The following is a 21,927-nucleotide window of genomic DNA, read 5'->3' as shown; positions in this document are numbered from 1 at the left end:
CCAGAGACCTGATGTTTCCATTATTGTCAATATTCTGATTTGATTATTTTAACTGGTTTTCTGTTGCTAAGAATTAACTACTTGTAAGGGAAAAGTTGAAAATTTATTAATCAAATTATATTTATAATTAAAGTTATTAATTAGAGCATCTCATTCCTTTGGCCTCATCTGCTTTTTTTAAAAGTTGAGGGTTGAGGTTTTATCTCAATGGTAGAGCACTTGCCTGGCACCAAAAAAGAAAAGGGGAGGGGGTGCTTAGTATATTCTCAGCAGAGGTTACAGAACTAACAGGAGCTTACTTAAATGTTAATTTTTTAGTATTGATAAGGATGTCACCTACTACATTACTCTTTTTCTCCTGAAATCCTAAAGTCCCAATTTTAATGTTTTTGGGGGGGAACTTGACTCAGTATTTTTTTTTTTTTTTTTTTTTTTTTTTTAGCTACAGTATAAGCAGTTCTAGATCTAGGCCTGTGTATTTCTGTAATCTCCTGCACCTAGCTTGGTCCCTAGGACATTGTAAATCTCTAATTTCCTGAATGAACAAATTGTCCTTCACCAGAAAATATGACTATCACATTTTATAAAGTAATTTCTCCCTCCCAGCTAAATGTAAACAGTTGGCTATTTGCATGTTAAATTTGAATACTCCGTGTGTGTGTGTGTGTGTGTGTGTGTGTGTGTGTGTGTGTGTGTAAGAGAGAGAGAGAGAGATTGTGTAGGTGAATAATTATTGGGGTTAGAATTTAATGAAGAGTCCTATGCTAGATATTGTAGAAAGTGAAAAATGTTTGACTCCTGTCCTTATGAACCAACTCTGTCCAAAAGAAGTATAATGTAAACTACATATATAATTTTAAATTTTATTTAATCTAAAGATTTTTATATCAGCATGTAATATAAAATTATCAATGAGGTTTTTTACATTCTTCTTTTAATACTAAATCTTCAAAATCAGAAGCTTTTACACTTACAGCATGTTTCGGTTTGGACCAGCCACATTTCAGGTACTCAGACACACACCATGCAAGTAGCTGGCATATCAGATAGAGTATATAATCTAATTGGATTTATATGATTATGACCTGAAATTGAGTTAATGTGTGAGCAGACTTCAGCACTTTGGATAGGTCGTTTATTAATGTGCTTTTTAATAAAAATCACTTGAATTTTTCCTTATTTGTGGAACTCAGTTCAACAGACTGTATACTAAGCCCAGTGTTATGTGGTAGGCATATAGACGAGATGTTTCATTTTTAAAAGACAGTGATAGGTAGTGGTCAGGCTAACCTAATAAATGACTAGAAATAACAGGCTACTTAAATAATGGAAGAGCAACAGATTCCAAAGACAGTAATATAATACTGTTCACTCTCTTCAATTTCATTTAGTAGCCATTATAATATTATAGCAAAGGCAGTTTTGAGAAATCTGATAAGCTGTTTTTGAAACTTTCTTCCCTTTTTAGTTATTTTTTTATTAACACAAAATTGAGACTATTCATTTGCAGATAATTTAAGATATGGCCTGAGAGATTTATATTTTGAATTTTCTGAAACTAGATCAGCTGAATTCTAAATAGCCTTTGTTTTTATATCTGAATAAGTGTGGAGAACAAGGCAAAAGGCAGGTGTAGATTTAGACATAATATTACAAAACTAGCAAAGATCATTTTAGTTGCATGCAATAGTTTGGGTTCAGACACATCCCTAACTCTTAAACAACAGAACTAGGGGAAAAATGAGTCTTGTTTCCTTTTTCTTATTTCTAATTTTTATGTTGAAGGTCACCTACTTAAGTGGAAGTAAATGCTTCAGTTGTAACTCTGCTTCAGAGAGAGATAAGTGGATGGAAAACCTTCGTAGGACAGTTCAACCAAATAAGGTAATGGTGACTTTTGAGTGACTAAAATATCCACTTTGTAAACATAAAGTTGATAGAAGGTAGATGTAGTGATACCATCTTAATTTTTATAGAGCTCAGCAATTTTAAGTGTATGTTCATGTTATGACATTTTATGCTAAAAATAATTTTACTGCAGATATTATTGTCATGATTTTACCAGTATAGGTAAGAAGACTCAGAAAAGTTAAGTGACTTGCCCAAGTCAGAAGCAAGGACATAATAGAAATGGAATTAAAACACCAATTTGTTAACTACTTATCACTTTTATATTTGAAGAAACAAGTCCAGTTGCTACTAGTTTGGCTATATGAGAATTGACTATTACAAAGATAATTTTTTCATCACAAGTTAAATAGAATATATGTGATTCCCTAAGATTCTGAGACATTCTTGTTTAGAGCTAGCTATTATCCCAAAATAATGAGATAGCAAATAATGTCATTATTTGTTGTCAACTCTAAGCAGAGTATATGATCAGCATCACTTTAAGAGGAAAATGTTCTTTCGAGATATTATGTCTCAAATTCAATTTTGTTGTCTCTTTATAGGATAACTGCAGACGAGCTGAAAATGTTCTCCGTTTATGGATCATTGAAGCCAAGGACCTTGCCCCTAAAAAGAAATATTTCTGTGAACTGTGCCTTGATGATACCCTCTTTGCTCGTACAACCAGCAAGACCAAAGCAGACAATATTTTCTGGGGAGAACACTTTGAATTCTACAGCCTTCCACCTCTTCATAGCATCACAGTTCACATTTATAAGGATGTGGAAAAAAAGAAAAAAAAGGACAAGAATAATTATGTAGGGCTAGTCAACATTCCCACTGCCAGCGTGACTGGTCGCCAATTTGTAGAAAAGTGGTATCCAGTGAGTACACCTACGCCCAACAAAGGAAAGACTGGAGGACCTTCTATTCGGATTAAGTCACGTTTCCAAACTATCACCATTCTGCCTATGGAGCAATACAAAGAATTTGCAGAATTTGTCACCAGCAACTATACCATGCTGTGTTCTGTCCTAGAACCAGTGATTAGTGTGAGAAATAAGGAGGAGTTGGCTTGTGCCTTAGTGCACATTCTTCAAAGTACTGGCAGAGCCAAGGTAAGTGGAAGAGGGGAATTACATTACCTGAAAACTCTTCCCGTCCTTTCACAAGGAGATACGGATGCTGAGGAGATCCAAATTAGAGAAATGTGTTTTGCTATTGGTCACAAAAGGAAAGAAGAAATAAGAGCTAAGAAGGAACCTATTAGCAGTTCTTAGATTCAGAAAAGATGGGGTTTATAAAACTTAAAATATAAAATGGAGGAACCAATAAGTATTCAAAAGTGCATTTTCATGAAAGACAGATACCATAGCCAGCTCTTTATTTTCTGATAAAATAAATGGTAGGATTGACATGATAACCACAATGTGTTCAAATTCCTTATCTTTAGTTCTAAAGTGTTTGCAGTGGTTTTCTTCCTCACTGTATTTTGTTTAAGATTAACTGATGACTATATCCCTTAAGCACAAAAGGGGGTATTCAGGAAGCATGCTGGGTATTAGCAAGAGCCCTCATGGGATTAAAATCTTTATTTGGGATAAAAATACCAAGGGATGTTATACAGTTGGTGACTGTTTCACGATAGACATCTCATTTTATTCCATACAAAAGTAAAACTCAAAAAAAGAGACATACACTGATTATAAGAACAACCACCAGTTGATCAAGTCTTTGATCTATCAGGCATATTCATGTTCTGTGACCTCTGAGTCTTAATTAGACTGAGTTTTCAAGATATTGTAGGCAAACTGGCATGGTAAGATATAATCTTACCAAGATGGTCACTGCTAAGAGTGATTTATTTAGAACCAAACAATAAAATAAAGTGCTATTAAGATTTCTTAATATGTTGGAATGTATCAATATATTTAGCTCCTTATCTAACTACCTTCTTGCTGATTATAATTTTTGTGGTTGAATTTACTGATTCAAAATATTGAGCTTTCTGCCGTTAAAAAAAAGCTAAACAGCTGGGGTTAGGTGTCATTGAAATTTTGACTGAAATTTTATGGATATAGTCTTTCTACTTCTTGGTTGCTAAAGGTTCATGATGTACATGAGATTTTTTTTTAAACATCTTAATGATTAATATACAATTTAAACACAATAAATGACACCCATTTAAAGTGGAGAAGTTCAGTGAGTTTTGACAGATTTTGCACCTAATGAAACTACCACCTAATTAAGACACAGAATGTTTCCATCGCCACTAAGTGTTCTTTTGCCCCTTACCTTAAGTTTTAATAGTGATTCCTAAGTCCACCATTCTTGATATAGTGTTAAGCTGTTCCAGAGTAAGTTGCATTAATGTTTAAAATGCTTGATTTTATAAACCAGCATATTCCCTCTTTTGGTTTGGAGCCCTTAAAATATCCCAAAAATATTAACATTTAAAATATCTGATGTTATCACATTTCTAACTGAGCAACAGTAAACAGTGAATTTTACATCAGGTTCTCTTAAGACTGTGAGGAGTGAAGAGGCTGTTATTTCAGGGCTCTATTTCTACTTATGCCTTTCTGGATGAGTGGATGGATGGATGAATGGATGGACAGATGAGTAGAAGGGTTGAGCAGACAGATGGTTCATCAGCCTAGATAATGAGTTCAAGTGTTGAGTTCAAGAAACTTCATGTTGATACTGTGAACCAATTTTCTGTAACTGTTATATGTTGAACATTTGTCATATGTCACAGATTGTTAGGTGCTAAAGATGTGGTGGTGAACAAAAATAGACCCTATTCTTGGCCTCATGGGGATTGCAGTTTTCTGGAAAAAAAATGAATCAAGTAATTACAGGAATAAATGTGATTGCAGTGAGAAGTACAGAGGATAAAAAGACTAGAGCATGGAGCAAGGAGGCCTGACTCGTGGGGTTTCAGGGCAGTGCTGGTCAGGGAAGCCTTCACTGAGGAAATGATGTGTAAACTAAGAGCCCAAGGACCCAGGAATTAGCTCCATGACAATGGGTAAGAGCAGACAGAGCTGAGAACTGATTTGTAAGGCTTTGTGGTGAATAGAGAACAATATATTTAGAAGGGTTTGGTGTCTTCAAGGACCTTAAAAAAAAAAAAAAAAAAAAAAAAAAAAAGGGCACCCGATGCTGAAACAGAATATAGAGATTTCTAGTAGAGAGACTACACCAGAAAATGTAGACACTTACAGACTGCATTCAGAATTATGATCTTTTTCAAAAATACAATGGATAATCACTGAAGGAATTTTAAATTTAGGGGTCATGACACTTAAGATTTTTATCCTGAGTGATTTTTTTCTTTTCGGTGAATCTGGTAGCTTAAGTTTTAGAACTGCATTCCCAGGATGGTCGGATATTTTGCTAGTCTCTTCTAATGTATATTACTTATTCAGTTGCTTTCTGCCTGATTGGACATTATTCTGCCAGGATTTCCTGACCGACCTGGTGATGTCTGAGGTGGATCGCTGTGGAGAGCATGATGTCTTGATCTTCAGAGAGAACACCATTGCCACCAAGTCCATTGAGGAATACCTCAAGTTGGTGGGACAACAGTATCTTCATGATGCACTGGGTATGGAAAAGGAAAATATCTGTCTTCTTTGCCTTTCAGTTTTAACTTATTTCACCCTCATGAGACAAATTCAACTCAAATTCTGCCTGTTATTTAATTCAACTGACTCGAGCTTTAATGTTTTAGTTTCAGCTGTAAGAAGTCTCTGCAGGACAACAGTTTATTACAATATGGGTGGAAATAGTTCTTCTTTGTATGCGGCTAACCCCAGACCCCTTAAGTTCCTGATTTTTACATATAAGAATTTTAGTGGGTATTACTACTACACCTGAGGTGACCTAGTTCCCCCAAAGTGTTGAGTTTTTTTTTTTTTTTTTTTATTGTAAACAAATGGGATACATGTTGTTTCTGATTGTACATGGAGTAACAGCATACCATTTGCATAATCATACATTTACATAGGGTAATGATGTTTGATTCATTCTGTTATTTTTTCCTTCCCCCCCACCCCTCCCACCTCTCTTTTCCCTCTATACAGTCCCTCCTTCCTCCATTCTTGCCCCCCTCTTACCCCCTATTATGTGTCATCATCCGCTTATCAGTGAGATCATTCGTCCTTTGGTTTTTTGAGATTGGCTCATCTCACTTAGCATGATATTCTCCAATTTCATCCATTTGCCTGCAAATGCCATAATTTTATTATTCTTTATAGCTGAGTAATATTCCATTGTATATATATACCATAGTTTCTTTATCCATTCATCAATTGAAGGACATCTAGGTTGGTTCCACAGTCTGGCTATTGTGAATTGAGCAGCTATGAACATTGATGTGGCTCTATCTCTGTAGTATGCTGATTTTAAGTCCTTTGGGTACAGGCCGAGAAGCAGGATAACTGGGTCAAATGGTGGGTCCATTCCAAATTTTCTAAGGAATCTCCATACTGCTTTCCAGAGTGGCTGCACTAATTTGCAGTCCCACCAGCAATGTATGAGTGTACCTTTCTCCCCACATCCTCTCCAATACCTATTGTTGCTTGTATTCTTCATAATCCCCATTCTAATTGCGGTGAGATGGAATCTTAGTGTAGTTTTGATTTGCATTTCTCTTATTACTAAAGATAGTGAACATTTATTCATATGTTTGTTGATTGCTTGTAGATCTTCTTCTGTGAAGCGTCTGTTCATATCCTTAGCCCATTTGTTGATTGGATTATTTGTATTCTTGGTGTAGAGTTTTTTGAGTTCTTTATATATTCTGGAAATTAGTGCTCTATCTAAAGTATGAGTGGCAAAGATATTCTCCCACTCTGTAGGCTCTCTCTTCACATTGCTGATAGTTTCCTTTGCTGAGAGAAAGCTATTTAGTTTGAATCTATCCTACTTATTGATTCTTCCTTTTATTTCTTGTGCTATGGGAGTCCTGTTAAGGAAGTCTGATCCTAAGCCAACAAGGCGAAGATTTGGACCTACTTTTTCTTCTATAAGATGCAGGGTCTCTGGTCTGATTTCAAGGTCCTTGATCCATTGTGAGTTGATTTTTGTGCAGGGTGAGAGATAGGGATTTAGTTTCATTCTCTTGCATGTGGATTTCCAGTTTTCCCAGCACCATTTGTTGAAGAGGCTATCTTTTGTCCATTACATATTTTTGGCCCCTTTTTCTAGTATGAGAAAATTGTATTGATTTGGGTTTGTGTCCATGTCCTCTATTCTGTAAAATTGATCTACCTGTCTACTTTGGTGCCAATACCATGCCATTTTTGTTACTGTTGCTTTGTAGTATAGTTGAAGTTCTGGTATTGCGATACCCCCTGTTTCATTCTTCCTGCTAAGGATTGCTTTAGCTATTCTGGGTTTCTTATTCTTGCAGATGAATTTCACAATTGCTTGCTGTATTTCTGTAAGGTACAACATTGAGATTTTAATTGGAATTGCATTGAATCTGTATAGCACTTTTGGTAGTATGGCCATTTTGACAATATTAATTCTGCCTATCCAAGAACATGGCAGATCTTTCCATCTTCTAAGGTCTTCCTCAATTTCTTTCTTCAATGTTTTGTAGTTTTCATTGTAGAGATCTTTTACCTCTTGGGTTAGATTGATGCCCAAGTATTTTATTTTTTTTTTGAGGCTATTGCAAATGGAATTGTTTTCCTCATTTCCCTGTCAACTGTTTCGTCGCTTGCGTATAAAAATGCTTTAGATTTATGCGTGTTGATTTTATATCCTGCTATTTTGCTGAACTCATTGATGAGGTCTAGAAGTTTTCTGGGGGAGGTTTTTTGGATCCTCTAAATATCTAATCATGTCATCAGCAAATAGTGACAGCTTAAGTTCCTCTTTTCCTATTTGTATTCCTTTAATTTCTTTAGTCTGCCTAATTGCTCTGGCTAGAATTTTTGAGAACAATGTTGAATAGAAGTGGTGAAAGAGGACATCCTGGTCTTGTTCCCGTTTTTAAAGGGGATGGTTTCAGTTTTTCTCCATTAAAAATGATGTTGGTCATGGGCTTAGCATAAATAGCCTTTACAATGTTCAGGTATGTTCCTACTATCCCTATTTTTTCTAGTGTTTTGAGCATGAAAGGGTGTTGTATTTTGTCGAACGCTTTTTCTGCATCAATTGAAATAACCATATGATTCTTGTCCTTAAGTCTATTGACATGATGGATTATGTTTATTGATTTATGGATGTTAAACCATGCTTGCATTCCAGGGATGAACCCCACTTGATCGTGGTGCATGATTTTCTTAATGTGTTTTGGGATATGGTTTGCCAATATTTTGTTAAGGATTTTTGCATCTATATTCATCAAGGATATTTGTCTAAAATTTTCTTACCTTGATGTGTCTTTGTCTGATTTGGGTATGAGGGTGATTCTAGCTTCATAGAATGAGTTTGGTATGGTGCCCTCCTTTTCTATTTCCTGGAATACTTTGAAAAGTATTGGAATGAGTTCTTCTTTGAAGGTCTTGTAGAACTCTGCTGAGAATCCGTCTGGTCCTGGGCTTTTCTTGGATGGTAGATTTTTAATGGCTTCTTCTATTTCATTGCTTGATATTGATCTGTTTAAATTGTGTATATCCTCCTGGTTCAGTTTGGGAGGAGCATATGTCTCTAGAAATTTGTCAATGTCTTCGGTAGTTTCTATTTTGTTGGAATACAGATTTTCAAAGTAGCTTCTCATTATGTTCTTTATCTCAGTGGTGTCTGTCATGATATTTCCTTTTTCATCATGAATTTTAGTCATTTGAGTTTTCTCTCTCCTTTTCTTTGTTAGTGTGGCTAAGGGTTTGTCTATTTTGTTTACTTTCTCAAAGAACCAACTTTTTACTCTGCCAATTTTTTGAATTGTTTCTTTTGTTTCAATTTCATTTATTTCAGCTCTGATTTTAATTATTTCCTGTCTTCTACTACTTTTGCTGTTATTCTGGTTTTGTTTTTTTTTTCTACCCCGAGGACTTTGAGCTGTAATATTAGGTCATAGTGTCCCAGAGATTTTGATATGTTGTATCATCATTCTCTTGACCTCTAAGAATTTTTTTATCTCCTCCCTGATGTTTTCTGTTATCCATGTTTCGTTCAATAGCATATTATTTAGTTTCCATGTGTTGGAGTAATTTCTGTTTTTTATTTTGTCATTGATTTCTACTCTCAATCCATTATGATCTGATAGAACACAAGGCAGGATCTCTATTTTTTTGCATTTCCTAAGGGCTGCTTTGTGGCATAACATATGGTCTGTTTTCGAGAAGGTTCCATGTGCTACTGAGAAGAAAGTGAATCCACTTGTTAATGGATGGAATATTCTACATATGTCTATTAAGTCTAGGTTATTGATTGTGTTATTGAGTTCTATAGTTTTTTTGTTTGGTTTTTGTTTGGAAGATCTATCTAGTGGTGACAGCGGTGCGTTAACGTCACCCAGAATTATTGTGTTGTGGTCTGTGTGATTCCTGAAATTGAGAAGGATTTGTTTGATGTACAGGGATGCACCATTGTTTGGGGCATAAGTATTTACTATCGTTATGTCTTCCTGATTTATGGTTCCCTTAAGCAGTATGAAATGTCCTTCTTTATCCCTTCTGACTAACTTTGGCTTGAAGTCCACTTTATCTGATATAAGGATGGAAACCTCTGCTTTTTTACTCAGTCCATGTGCAAGGTAGGTTTTTTTCCCATCCTTTCACCTTTAGTCTGTGGATGTCTTTTTCTATGAGATGAGTCTCTTGCAGGTAGCATATTGTTGGGTCTTTCTTTTTAATCCATTCTGCCAGTCTATGTCTTTTTTTTTTTTTTTATGAGTTTAGGCCATTAACGTTCAGGGTTATTATTGAGATATGATTTGTATTTCCAGTCATTTGGCTTATTTTTGGTTTTTCAGTTGGCTTGGTTTCTCCTTTGAGTGGTTTTTCTCTAAGGTAGTTCCTCCCTTTGCTGACCTACATTGTTGTTTTTCATTTCCTCCTCATGGAATATTTTGTTGAGAGCATTCTGTAGCACAGGCTTTCTATTTGTAAATTCTTTTAATTTTTGTTTATTGTGGAAGGATTTTATTTCATCAAATCGGAAGGCTAGTTTTGCTGGGTATATGATTCTTGGTTGGCAACCATGTTCTTTGAGAGCTTGAAATATGTTGTTCAGGCCCTTCTAGCTTTTAGAGTCTGGGTTGAGAAGTCAGCTGCTATCCATATTGGTCTCCCCCTATGTGTAATCTGATGTTTTTCTCTTGCGGCCTTCAAAATCCTATCTTTATTTTGAATGTTAGGCATTTTCATTATAATGTGCTTTGGTGTGGATCTGCTGTGATTTTGTGCATTTGGTGTTCTGTAAGCCTCTTGTATTTGATTTTCCATTTCATTCTTCAGGCTTGGGAAATTTTCTGATATTATTTCATTGAATAGGTTGTTCATTCCTTTGGTTTGTATCTCTGTGCCTTCCTCAATCCCAATAATTCTTAAATTTGGTCTTTTCATGATGTCCCATAGTTCTTGGAGATTCTGTTCATGATTTCTTACCATCTTCTCTGTTTGGGCAACTTTATTTTCAAGATTAAATATTTTGTCTTCATCGTCTGAGGTTCTGTCTTCCAAGTGGTCTAGTCTTTTAATGATGCTTTCCATTGAGTTTTTTATTTGGTTTATTGGTTCCTTCATTTCGAGGATTTCCTTTTGGGTTTTTTTTTTTTTTGAGAATCTCTATCTCTTTGTTGAAATGATCTTTTGCTTCCTGCACTTGCTCTTTCAGCTTATTGGTATTATCATTCATTGCCTGCATTTGCTCTCTTATCTCATCCTTTGCTTCGCGAATCATCTTAATCATGTATAATCTGAAGTCCTTTTCTGACATTTCTTCTAACATACTGTCATTGGATTCTATTAATATAGAATCTAGATTTGTTTGGATCATTTTCTTCCCTTGTTTTTTCATGTTGTTCATGTATCTTCCCCTCTAGCAGTGCAGATCTGGGCTATTGCAGATTTCCCCCTATAGGCTTTAGTGGCCCTATAGGTTTCCAAAACCCTCTCTTTAAGGGGAGATCAATATTAGCAGTGCCCAATTCAGACACTATGCAATCCTAGACCAAATAGCCCCTATGAGGACAATAACAAAATTGTCATAATAAACAGAATGAGTTCAAATATAATCTTCAGTGTAACAAACAGAATAAAGTCTGTTGCAATAAGGTCTGCAGTTTCTAATGGAGGACAGAGAGGATACAGAGGGATGTAGAATGTGGCTGTTAATGGGATAAGAAAAGATTATACAGAAGTTCTAGATAATAGGGTGAAAAATTGGATGTTAGCATGCAAAAAAGGGAGAAAAAGACTCTGAGGGAACAGGTAAGCAAAAGGAAAAGAGATCAAGAAAAGTAAGGAAATAAAAACAAATTTTTTCTATAAGGAGAAAAAAGAAAATCTACAGAATAACACTCATATAGTAATGAAACCTCCCAGAGTTCAGTAGCCTGATGCATGAGAGGTACCTGACAATGAACCTCAAGTCTCCAGCAGGCGTCACAGGATGGGATTTGCCCCACCTGAAGATCGGAGTTACGGCTTCCAGGATTATCCAAGATGGCCACTCTGGCTTCAAAATGTGTTGGCATATGGGGAGCTGCAGCTCAGGGTGTGGACATGGTCCGCTGGAGGTCCTGGAGGTGGGATGTGGTTGGTCAGGCAGGAGTCCTGGAGGTCAGGTGTGTTTGGTGTGGTTGTGGGATCCTGGAGGCCGGTTGCAATCAGTCGGGCTGGGGTCCTGGTGATAGGGAGCAGTCAGTCAGAGGCAGGGAGTGATTGGTTGAGCTGAGGGATCCTGGAGACTTGCTTAGTCAGTCTGGCCAGGGGTCCTACAGGACCTGGCTGTTGTCTCAAAATGGCAGCAGCCAGGTGTAATCAAACCTGCAGGTACTGTAACAGTGAACTTCCAGGCAACAGCAGGCAGTTGGTGCTCCACTGGCGGTCGGCAATCAGTTTGCTGACTGTTGTCGGATGATCGGGAGGTGATCCTCATGCATTGGGTGATGGATAAATGTAAGGCAGGCGATGGACAGGCGAGAGGCAGGCAAATGGTGGATGATAGGCGCCTGACAGTGAGCAATCTGCACTCAAAAAACACGTCGATATGCTGGCTGACTGCAGGTGATCACAGCAGACAAATGAGATAAACAGCAGGGGATCATAAGCATCAAAAACTGCCTTACCAAGAAACAGATATCCTCTGCTTGAAACCGGAGTTATGGAGCGACAAGGAACGCAGCCTCCCTCCAGTCCGCCATCTTGGATCGAAAGTGTTGAGTTTTAAATCATACTATAAATATATTACCTAAATCTTAAAAGAGTTAGCCTAGCATATGTTATGCGTAACAAACCTGTAATCAAAACTGAAGATATTCTTGCCAGTTCTACAGTTCCACATTTCTGCCTTAAGGGTCTCTAGAGTTTTCCGTTGTTTTATTATTGTTTATTGCCTTGTTTTTTTGTGGTGCTGGAGCTTGAACCCATTGGTGCTCTACACTGAGCTACCTCCCAGAGCAGCCCTCATTTTTTGTTGTTGTTTTGAGACAGGATCTCCCTAAGTTGTCCATATTGGCCTCAAACTTGTGATCCTCCTCCTATCTCCGTTTGAGTCACTGGGTACAAGTATGCCACCACCACACCCAGCTGGATTTTTTTAACATAACAGATTTTTGTCCAATCATTAGCTCTTGCTGACTAGGCTACACACTTATTCCAGACTTGGTCCTGAATTCAGTCACTAGCTACTGGAAGTAGGACACTGTCTGGACTATGTGGTGTGTACCATTGCTGGCCTATGGAACCGTGATGTGAGTCATATGTGAGTGATGTATATACATTTTGAAGTAATTTTAAATTTTCAAATAGTCATAATATAAAAAGGATAAAGAGAAGCAGGTGAAATAAATAGCATATTTTATTTAACCCAGTGTATCCAAATGTTACTTAACTAATCAATGTAGAAATTATTGATGAGGGATCTTGTATTTTTCATACTCTGAAATTCAGTGCATAGTTTACAGTTACTGCAAATTTTAATTTGCACTAGCTGCATATCTGGTGCTTAACAGTCTCATGTGACACTCAGTAAAGGTATGTTGATGACTAGAGAGATCCTTGTTCTCAAGGATCTTACCACATAGGAAATAATATAGAGTTTTCCCTATAACCAAAAATAAAAGAGAGAGAGAGAGAGAAATCCTATTTTCTCAAAGAATTTTTTAAAATTGATTCCAACCTGATAGACTCGTAAAATTTCCTACATGAAATACCCTTATGTTGTGTGTATACTTAGAAGAATATAAAACAGACATTGGGCAAGAGCGGTGATAGGCGTTAGCATGGGGAGAAACTGCATGAACAAAAAGACAGATGAAAGAGCTGGGCGTGGTGGCACAAGCCAGCAGTCTCAGCTTCTGAGAAGCTGAGGCAGGAGCATTGCATGTTCGAGGCCAGCCTCAGCAATTTAGCAAGACCCCATCTCAAAATAAAAATAAAAAAGGACTGGGATGTAGCTCAGTGTTAAAGTACTTCTGAATTCAATCCCCAGTACCAAAAGTGGGTGTGGGGGGGGTGAGAGATCCAAGCATTGTGGAATAAAATCTTTTAGTGGCAAAAGGACATGAAAGAGATGAGTGAACAACAACAAAACAATTAGAAAATAATTAGAACCAGTATTTTGAGAGCCTAACTAAAGATTTTGACTTTGTAGAAATCATTAGAAAGCAACCAGAAGTTTTGAGTATATTGTTTTTAATGAAATTAAAGTAAGAATGATTAAGATGGGTGGACAAAGAGAGCAACTGAAAGCAGAAACCAGTTAAAGAAGCCACTGTAATGAGGAAGGCAAGAAATAATGAGACTCTGAGGCTGTCACTGCCCATAAGAATAGAGAAAAGGTGGATATGGGGAATGTTAAAGTTGAACTGACAGGACTTGGCAATTTTTCAGTTTGTGGGAAAATAGGAAGGATCAAATATTATCTAGAATTTTGTATCTTTGTGAATGTGGTGGAGGATGATGAGATTCTTAGCAGAAATAGAACTTATAAAATTAGTAGGCTTGAAAGAGCGAAACTGTCATTCTACCTTGTATACAATTTGAAGTTCTGGTAGGAAACCTCAGGGGTTTTAGGTAAGAAAGCAAGCCAGGACATCTGTCTCGCTAGCTGTTGGAAATTTGGATCTAACTTACCCATGTGAAGAGTTAAAATTAATCTATGAGATTACCAGAGTAGAAAGACACAAGAGCCAAAAACAGATCTTACAGTGTATCTGGGTTTATGGCATAGAAGAAAGCAGAATCACAAAGTGATCAGAGAGAGAATGCCGGGAAAATAAATAAATAAATAAAAGAAATGAAGAAAGAAAACCAGGGAACACTAAGTGCTAGATAACAGCAGAGAGAAGTCCTGCTATCTTCATGTCCAGTTGCATACTGCAGTTTAAGATCTAATAGAAATTGATGAAAGGAGTAGGATTTTCATTGACATTAGGAAAGGTACTGAGAGGTTATTAGTCTCATTTACATAAAGAGCTTATTACAGTAAAAAATTATATGTCATGGTTTGCTTTAATTTCTATTGTCCTAAAAAATCAACAATGAGGCACCTGACAGTTTTCTCCATTCTGTGGACATAGGAGTGAAATTTGTTGACTACCTTCTTTGAAATCAGATATTCATATTCTAAAAATCAATGTGCTAAATAGAATTTTGAAGTGAAATAATTTCCAAATTGAAATGTGGCTACAAGTCCTTTGATATGACAATGAATAATTAAATAACTGATTGACTCAATGAGGCATGAAAATAATTCAGTGAGCATGGGAGGAAATTTTAAGTAACCCCTCCAAAGATCTCTGCTAACCTATCTGTTATCTAAGAGTAAAGCCAGGTTGGTGAAAATGGCTGCTGCTTCTAAGAACATAAACAGAACCAGTTGGTAAGCTTCTTCAAGACAGGAATTGGATTGTCTTCTTCCCAAAGGTTTGCTATATTTCATACACCTTGGACAAAAAAAAGATGCATCTTTGTTTGAAGAATTCTTACAGAGAATTGATTTTAAAAGTTGCCAGTCACATTATACAAATATTATCCTGCTCCTTAGCCTGTCTTCATCTATCTTGATAAAAATGTTGCTCTTTATTTCAGTCTGCCTCATTTAGGTTTAAATCTCCCATCTGTTAGCCCCCTTTACCTATCTGAATGAAGTGATACTTCATGTTGGTGTCCTGTGACACACAGGAGATACCATCTGTGAGATGCATGCAATTCTTCACAAGACCCAGTTTTCACACTTGTGAAAATTGATAGAGGCAAATTCCTCTCAGCCTTAATATGGCCATTCCTTTTAACCTATTCCTATACATGAAGTATTAGTGCTAGGTGATAATGAGCTAATGATTTTCCTAAAGAACACTTCATAGAACATTCTGGACACAAACTTACATATTTAAACGACCTAAGCACTTAGTTAGGCTCTGATTATTTTTAAGGCCTCCCCTTTTTTCCTCTTGTTTCCTCTTGGTACTGCTACTTGATTTTGTAGGCATTATTGCACACCTTCAAGAACTGCCATACTAGCCTGAACCTCAAACAATATAAACAAATTTAGAAGAATCCTGGAAAGCTCCACTCTTCTTTAATAAAGACCTGTTAAGGAAAACCAGATACATCCTGCCATCTCTGATAAATGTTTGTTGAAGCAGGGTGCAGTGGTGCACACCTATAATCCCAGCAGCTAGTGAGGCTGAAGCAAGAGGGTCATGAGTTCAAAGCCAGCCTCAGCAACTTAGCAAAACTCTTGTCTCTAAATAAAATACAAAAAAGGTCTGGGGATGTGGCTCACTGGTTGAGTGCCCCTGGGTTCAGTCCCAGTACCCTCCCCCAAAACAATATGTTTGTTAACTCCTACCATGCTTCAAGAGCTATTCAGAGTGATAAGGATTTGAACATGATTAAAACCTGGTATTTATTCTAGAAATGAAACAGACGTGAGTAAATAAGCACAAAACAGAATAAAAATTGGAACACTAGAAGATATACAGGTTTAGTGTGTAGTGGAGGATGAACAGGTAAGGTAATGATTGATTCAGAGAATGCTCCGTGTATCTTTATATGGTATAGGTTATATGAGGGTTTCTAAGCTAAATTTCTGTGGGAAAACATTTAGGGCGTATGTAAAGGGATCTGCAATGAGCCAGATTAAATGACTATCCCCATTATGAGCAATAAGTTTGGAGAGTCTCACTTGTATCTGTGGGGTAGGGTTAGACTTGGCACCCACAAGGACCCTAGAACCTTATTTAGGTGGGCTGTTCAATCTGACTCAGGTTGTTTGTTTTTCTAGGATAATTAGTTACTCTAATAAAGGTAGCCTTATAACAAATTACAATTTGTGCGTTTTAGTAAAAGATAACCACCTTGTTTAAAGTCATATTGTTACTATTCTTATAGCATGATGATGCTTATTATTAGTCTACTTCCAGATTAAAGAAAATAAACATGATATGTGGGATATTGAGAACTATTAGGTACCAAAACAGTGAACTTTTCTGAGCAGTCTTTGTGCCTTCCATATGAGGTCTGAGGAAAAAAATTTCCCATTATAGTTTTAGGACAGAAATCCTAAATCCTTTTATTCTCTTCAGGAAGACACTATATATAGTCATACTTTCTGTCATCTTTTCTCCTCAAATAGGGGAGTTCATCAAAGCTTTGTATGAATCAGATGAAAATTGTGAAGTGGATCCCAGCAAATGTTCATCTAGTGAACTGATAGACCATCAGAGCAACCTAAAAATGTGTTGTGAACTGGCTTTCTGCAAGATCATCAACTCGTACTGGTGAGCTGGTGTCCATGGTGAACCCTTGCTTATAGAACTTAAATTTTTTCATCACAAAGGAAAGACTTTGGGGAAAATTTCAAAGTTACCTTAATATATTCCTAAAATCTAAATCTCCATTTTAGACAGATGTACTTCTTTTTTTAGCTCTACCACAATTAATTTTACTGAAAAATCTGTGTCCTTAGCACACAAACATGACTAATGTTAAATTTGCATTGACATCTTTACCCACTGAGAATGCATAAATATTGAAAAGAAAGGGATTTGGGAAGAGGAACATTGGAGAACACAGGAGAAAACCAGATCCTAGTTCAATCCATGGACACTAATGAGAACAACTGTGGAGAAGCAAATGCTGAGAAACATTTTTTTTTTTCCTTTTTTGGGCTGGGAATTGAAGTTGAACCGGGGGGCTCTTTATCACTGAGCTGCATCTCCAATCCTTTTTATATTTTTTATTTTGAGACAGGGCCTCACTTAGTTGCTGAGGCTGGGCTTGGACTTGCAATTCTGTCTCTACCTCTAAGTCCCTGGGATTACAGGTGTGCACCACCACAACCTATGAGAACCATTGCTTCCTGAAAAGAAATGTGCAAAGGGTTCAACCATTTTGCTAGTTGCTCTTGAGACATAGAAAACAGAGGACATAAAAAGGCTTTCTGGAATTGCATGCAAGGTTAACATTTGACCTCTCTGGTGCTATCTCAAGGTTAAAATGAGAAGAAAACAAATCACTGGAAGGATGCTGCCCCACCTAGTACACTTCCCCTATCCAGGATGGTGTGCTTAAGCAGACCTCACAGTGGAGCATGGCACCTGCTATCTGATGCATTTACAATGCACAATTCACCTTTTTGAAAAACGTTGAAAGAAACTCAGATCTCAACTATAAGGTTTAGAAGTGGAAATTGTCTTTAGCTTACATCTATAAGATATCAATAGTGTGCGTTATTAATAACAACTGCTTTCCACAAAATGGATGAAAACTAAATTCAAATGTATGAATGACATAAAATATTCAAATTTTATGGTAATAAAAATTTCAATTTTTAATAACAGCAAGAGGTTTAGTAGAAAACAATTATTTAAATGGCCAGTTTGGTGATTGAGGAACATGGGCACTCATGTTTGTCTTGCTGATTCGGGGATAACCTGATACATGTAAAATAAAACTGTTTATTTTCTTTCCTTTAGCACTTCGTAAGCAGAACTACTTTTTGAACTACCTAAATAATCTTTCCCATAATATTTTTTAAGATATTTTATAGTTGTCAATGGATTTCTATTTTATGTATTTATATACAGTGCTGAGATTTGAACCCAGTTCCTTACACATGCAAGGCAAGCTCTCTACTACTGAGCTACAAACCCAGCCCCTCATAATGTTAATACTACATCCTCTCATACTCCAAAGTATTTTTCTAGCTTTCTAAAGTATTTTCTAATGTTGAACAGGTGTGTTCATGAATTTTAGTCATTGCTGTACCCCCAGAAATTGGTGAGATTGTGGAAGATTTTTGATGAACAATCTTTAGAGACATTTTGGTGAGTTGTATTAAACTAGATAGTTTTATCAGGAGTCTCATGCCACGTTAATCCAGAGTGTTGTAATTTTCAGTTTCCAGTCTCCATCTGGCTTTCTGGGAATTCCTCACACCTCTGCCATGAATTGGGCAGAGCCACATCTTTGCACGTCTCCTAGGTCATCCTTATAGCTCAGCTATAGTGCAGAAGTGGACTGAGTCAGAGTGGGATCGTTTGTGCTTTCATGGGTTATGGTATTTTTGTATTTAAAGGTTTTTGATCTTTGTTTTTTTCCCTCCCCCAGTGTTTTCCCTCGTGAATTGAAAGAAGTGTTTGCATCATGGAAACAGCAGTGCCTGAACCGCGGCAAGCAAGATATCAGTGAGCGGCTCATTAGTGCCTCATTGTTTCTCCGTTTTCTTTGCCCAGCCATTATGTCACCTAGTCTCTTCAACCTTATGCAAGAGTATCCTGATGATCGTACGTCTCGGACTCTAACTCTTATTGCCAAGGTCATTCAGAACCTGGCCAACTTTGCCAAGTAGGTGATGCCACCTATCATAAACACTCTAGAAACACATGGTTTTAAAAAATAATATGAATCCTAAAATCTGTATCAAACCTATGAACCTCATCACTCCCTATTATCAGATTTTTATTGTTATCAATAAAAATAGAAAAATTGAAAAACAGCAAAAAATTGGAAGTAAATATTAAATAACCATGGTTATGCATTTAGTGAAATATTTATAGCCACTTAAAAAATTGTTTTCAAAGAATATCCAAATACATAGAAAATGATGAAAATAAAATTAAGTGAAAAACTCTAAAAAGAAAAAAGGATATAACATGATGCATATGCTATATGAAAACACAGAATCTAAAGAACAGTCAGATAAATTTTATGTGTAGATTGTCCAAGACAACTAGCTTGAATGCTTCCTACAAGATAATGTTAAGAAAATGCCTAATTAGAACAAAATTTTTTTTTAAATTTTTTTAAAAAAACAAAATGCAAAAGATGGAAAGGTACTCTGTAGATCAAAAGAGGATAAATGCAATACTTAAAACTTACCTGGATCTTTTTTTTTTTTGGTGGTGCTGGGGGTCGAACCTAGAGCCCTGTGCTTGCAAGGCAAGCACTTTACCAACTGAGCTATGTCCCCAGCCCTTACTTGGATCTTAAATCGAAAAAAAAAAAAAAAAAAAAAACCATAAAAGTTCTTTTGGGGCAATTGGTAAAATTTAAATATGGACTATAGATGATTCATAAATCATGTTTTACGTTTTAGTATGAAGACAGCACTGGCTTATGTAGAGATACTCCTTTTCTGAATAAAATGGTGCTAAAGTATTTAGAGGTGATAATATCTGTAATTTAGTTTAAAATAGTTCAGAAAATAGTATAATATATATAAATAGAAACCAAATTTGGCAAAATGTTAACATTTGGTTAATGTAGATAAAAGATATATGGTGTTCATTGTATATTCTTTCAACTTTTTTGTGTAGTTTTAACTTTTTTCAAAAAAAGTTAGGAGAGTATAGTTGTACTTAAATGTAAACAGCAGGTATGTTTAGATAGGTAAATGGATGCACCCATACTTCTTCTTTCTGAAGAAAGAAAAATGAAACACTTTTCACTATTTTTATCTTTTTCCTAGTAAGTTTGTATTGTTTTATAATTTATTGAAAATAATTTTTAAAAATAACTGGAAAAGTATTCACACTTGCAAAATTGATCATAGATGTATTTGCTATTAAGGCTTAAAAACAAGTTTCTATTAGTATGTGAAAGAAAATAATTAAAACTTAAATGAAACAGTTGGTTTTTTAGTATAAATTGTGATTTTTTAGAAATCCACCATTTTAACTTTGTGTATACTATATGTGAGCCAAAGCAGAAAGATAACATATTTACCCATATTTGAGCTAATTCTGATAAAATTTATTTCTAGTTTGTCTTTGAACAAGTGTTTTCATAGACTTAAATAGGCCCTAAAGATAGCTAGAATCTAAATAGATGAAGAAGTTTCATCTATTTAGTGGAAATAATGAACACGACGAAAGGCTTAGAGAAGAAAAAGAATACAGTAGTTTCTCCTTATCCAAGATTTTGCTTTCCGGGGTTTTATTTACCCATGGTCATCCATGACTCAAAAATATTGAGTGAAAGATTTCAGAAATAGTAAGTTTAAAATTGAGTAGCATTTGGAGTAGCATAAGGAAATGTCATGCTGTCCAGCTCTGTCCCAACCAGGGCATGAGTCATAACTTTGTTCGGTGTATTCATGTTGTATATGCTGCCTACGTGTTGCTAGTAACCATGTTGGCTGTCAGATTAACTGTCAAAGTATCATAGTGCTTGTGTTCAAGTAACCTTATTTTACTTAATAGCACAAGAGTATTGATGCTAGTAATTCAGATATGCCAAAGAGAAGCTGTAGAGGCTTCCATTAAGTGAAAAGGGGAAAGATTATCATAGTTATGTATGTATGGGGGGAAAGCATAGTACATATAGGATCCTGTACTACTCACAGTTTCAGACATACATTGAAGTTCTTGGACTATATACCATGGATAAGGGGGAAGACGTGAAATACTGTATAATGTATCTAGGAGATTTTGAAGAAATGAGCGATATTGAAATTTGTGCTGGTGAGCATTTAGTTGGTTGGTAAGGGCTATATCATAGAGAGCTTTAGATACCAGGAAAAAAAAAAAAAATTAGTCCAGGCTTTACCCTATAGAGAAAATAGAAAGCTATTCAATTTTTTGGTATACATTAAATATTAAGAAACTAGACTTTTAGGGCTAAAGGGGATGTAGCTCAGTGATTGTGCACTTGCCTAGCATGATGGAGGCCCTGGATTCACCCAAAAAAAAAAAAAATGAAAGAAAGAAAAGTATGTTTTAGTACTCTCATTTACAAAAAAAAAAAAAAAAAAAAATTAGTTTTATCTACAATTTTTTTTTCAATTTTATGCCTCTGTGTAAAGTCAACTCAAAATGATCATCTCTCTTTTCTTGATATGTTCTTTCTCATTTTCTCACCCTCTACTTCAGGTTTGGTAACAAAGAGGAATACATGGCATTCATGAATGATTTTTTAGAACATGAATGGGGCGGAATGAAGCGCTTTCTCTTGGAGATCTCTAATCCGGACACCATCTCAAACACCCCAGGCTTTGATGGTTACATTGATCTGGGCCGAGAGCTTTCAGTTTTGCATTCCTTACTGTGGGAAGTAGTTTCCCAACTTGATAAGGTAAAGTAGGCTGGAAGAGTGATGGGAACTGGGAGATAGAGAACTTCAGTGCACCTGAATTCTGGAGAGCATCTGAGTGAGGGCACTAACTTCCTTCTACTTGAAAGCAACCTTTTGCCCTAGATACCTGAAGGTCGTTGCTGAGTAAACTATGTGATCTACAGCCATGAAATTCTTGAAAATAATGAAATCATTAACATATTTTTAAATTAACTGAGTTAATGAAGTATATTTCTATAAATTTATATATATACATATCTGAAACTAATAATAGCAAATATTGGCATATACATCCTTATTCATGTATAAGATGATAAGAAACTTTATCTAG

The 21,927-nt window shown here is 36.0% G+C and overlaps 1 protein-coding gene across 6 annotated transcripts in view; it reads left to right on the top strand.

Annotated features, from left to right (window-relative positions):
• Nucleotides 1-21,927, top strand: part of RASAL2 (RAS protein activator like 2) — a 363,735-nt gene that overhangs the window by 319,691 nt on the left and 22,117 nt on the right. For all 6 annotated transcript variants that reach the window (XM_079105905.1, XM_079105907.1, XM_079105906.1 and 3 more), the window contains 6 exons: nt 1,786-1,884; nt 2,454-3,008; nt 5,356-5,500; nt 16,657-16,801; nt 18,633-18,869; nt 21,395-21,596. In XM_079105905.1, the coding sequence (XP_078962031.1) occupies nt 1,786-1,884; nt 2,454-3,008; nt 5,356-5,500; nt 16,657-16,801; nt 18,633-18,869; nt 21,395-21,596 (1,383 nt within the window). The remainder of the gene's footprint in view (nt 1-1,785; nt 1,885-2,453; nt 3,009-5,355; nt 5,501-16,656; nt 16,802-18,632; nt 18,870-21,394; nt 21,597-21,927) is intronic.

This window comes from Sciurus vulgaris, assembly GCF_902686455.1.
Source record: "Sciurus vulgaris genome assembly, chromosome: 12".
NCBI lineage: Eukaryota > Metazoa > Chordata > Mammalia > Rodentia > Sciuridae > Sciurus > Sciurus vulgaris.
Note: the sequence above shows the minus strand (reverse complement) of the source record. Positions and strands in the feature narration are given on the sequence as shown.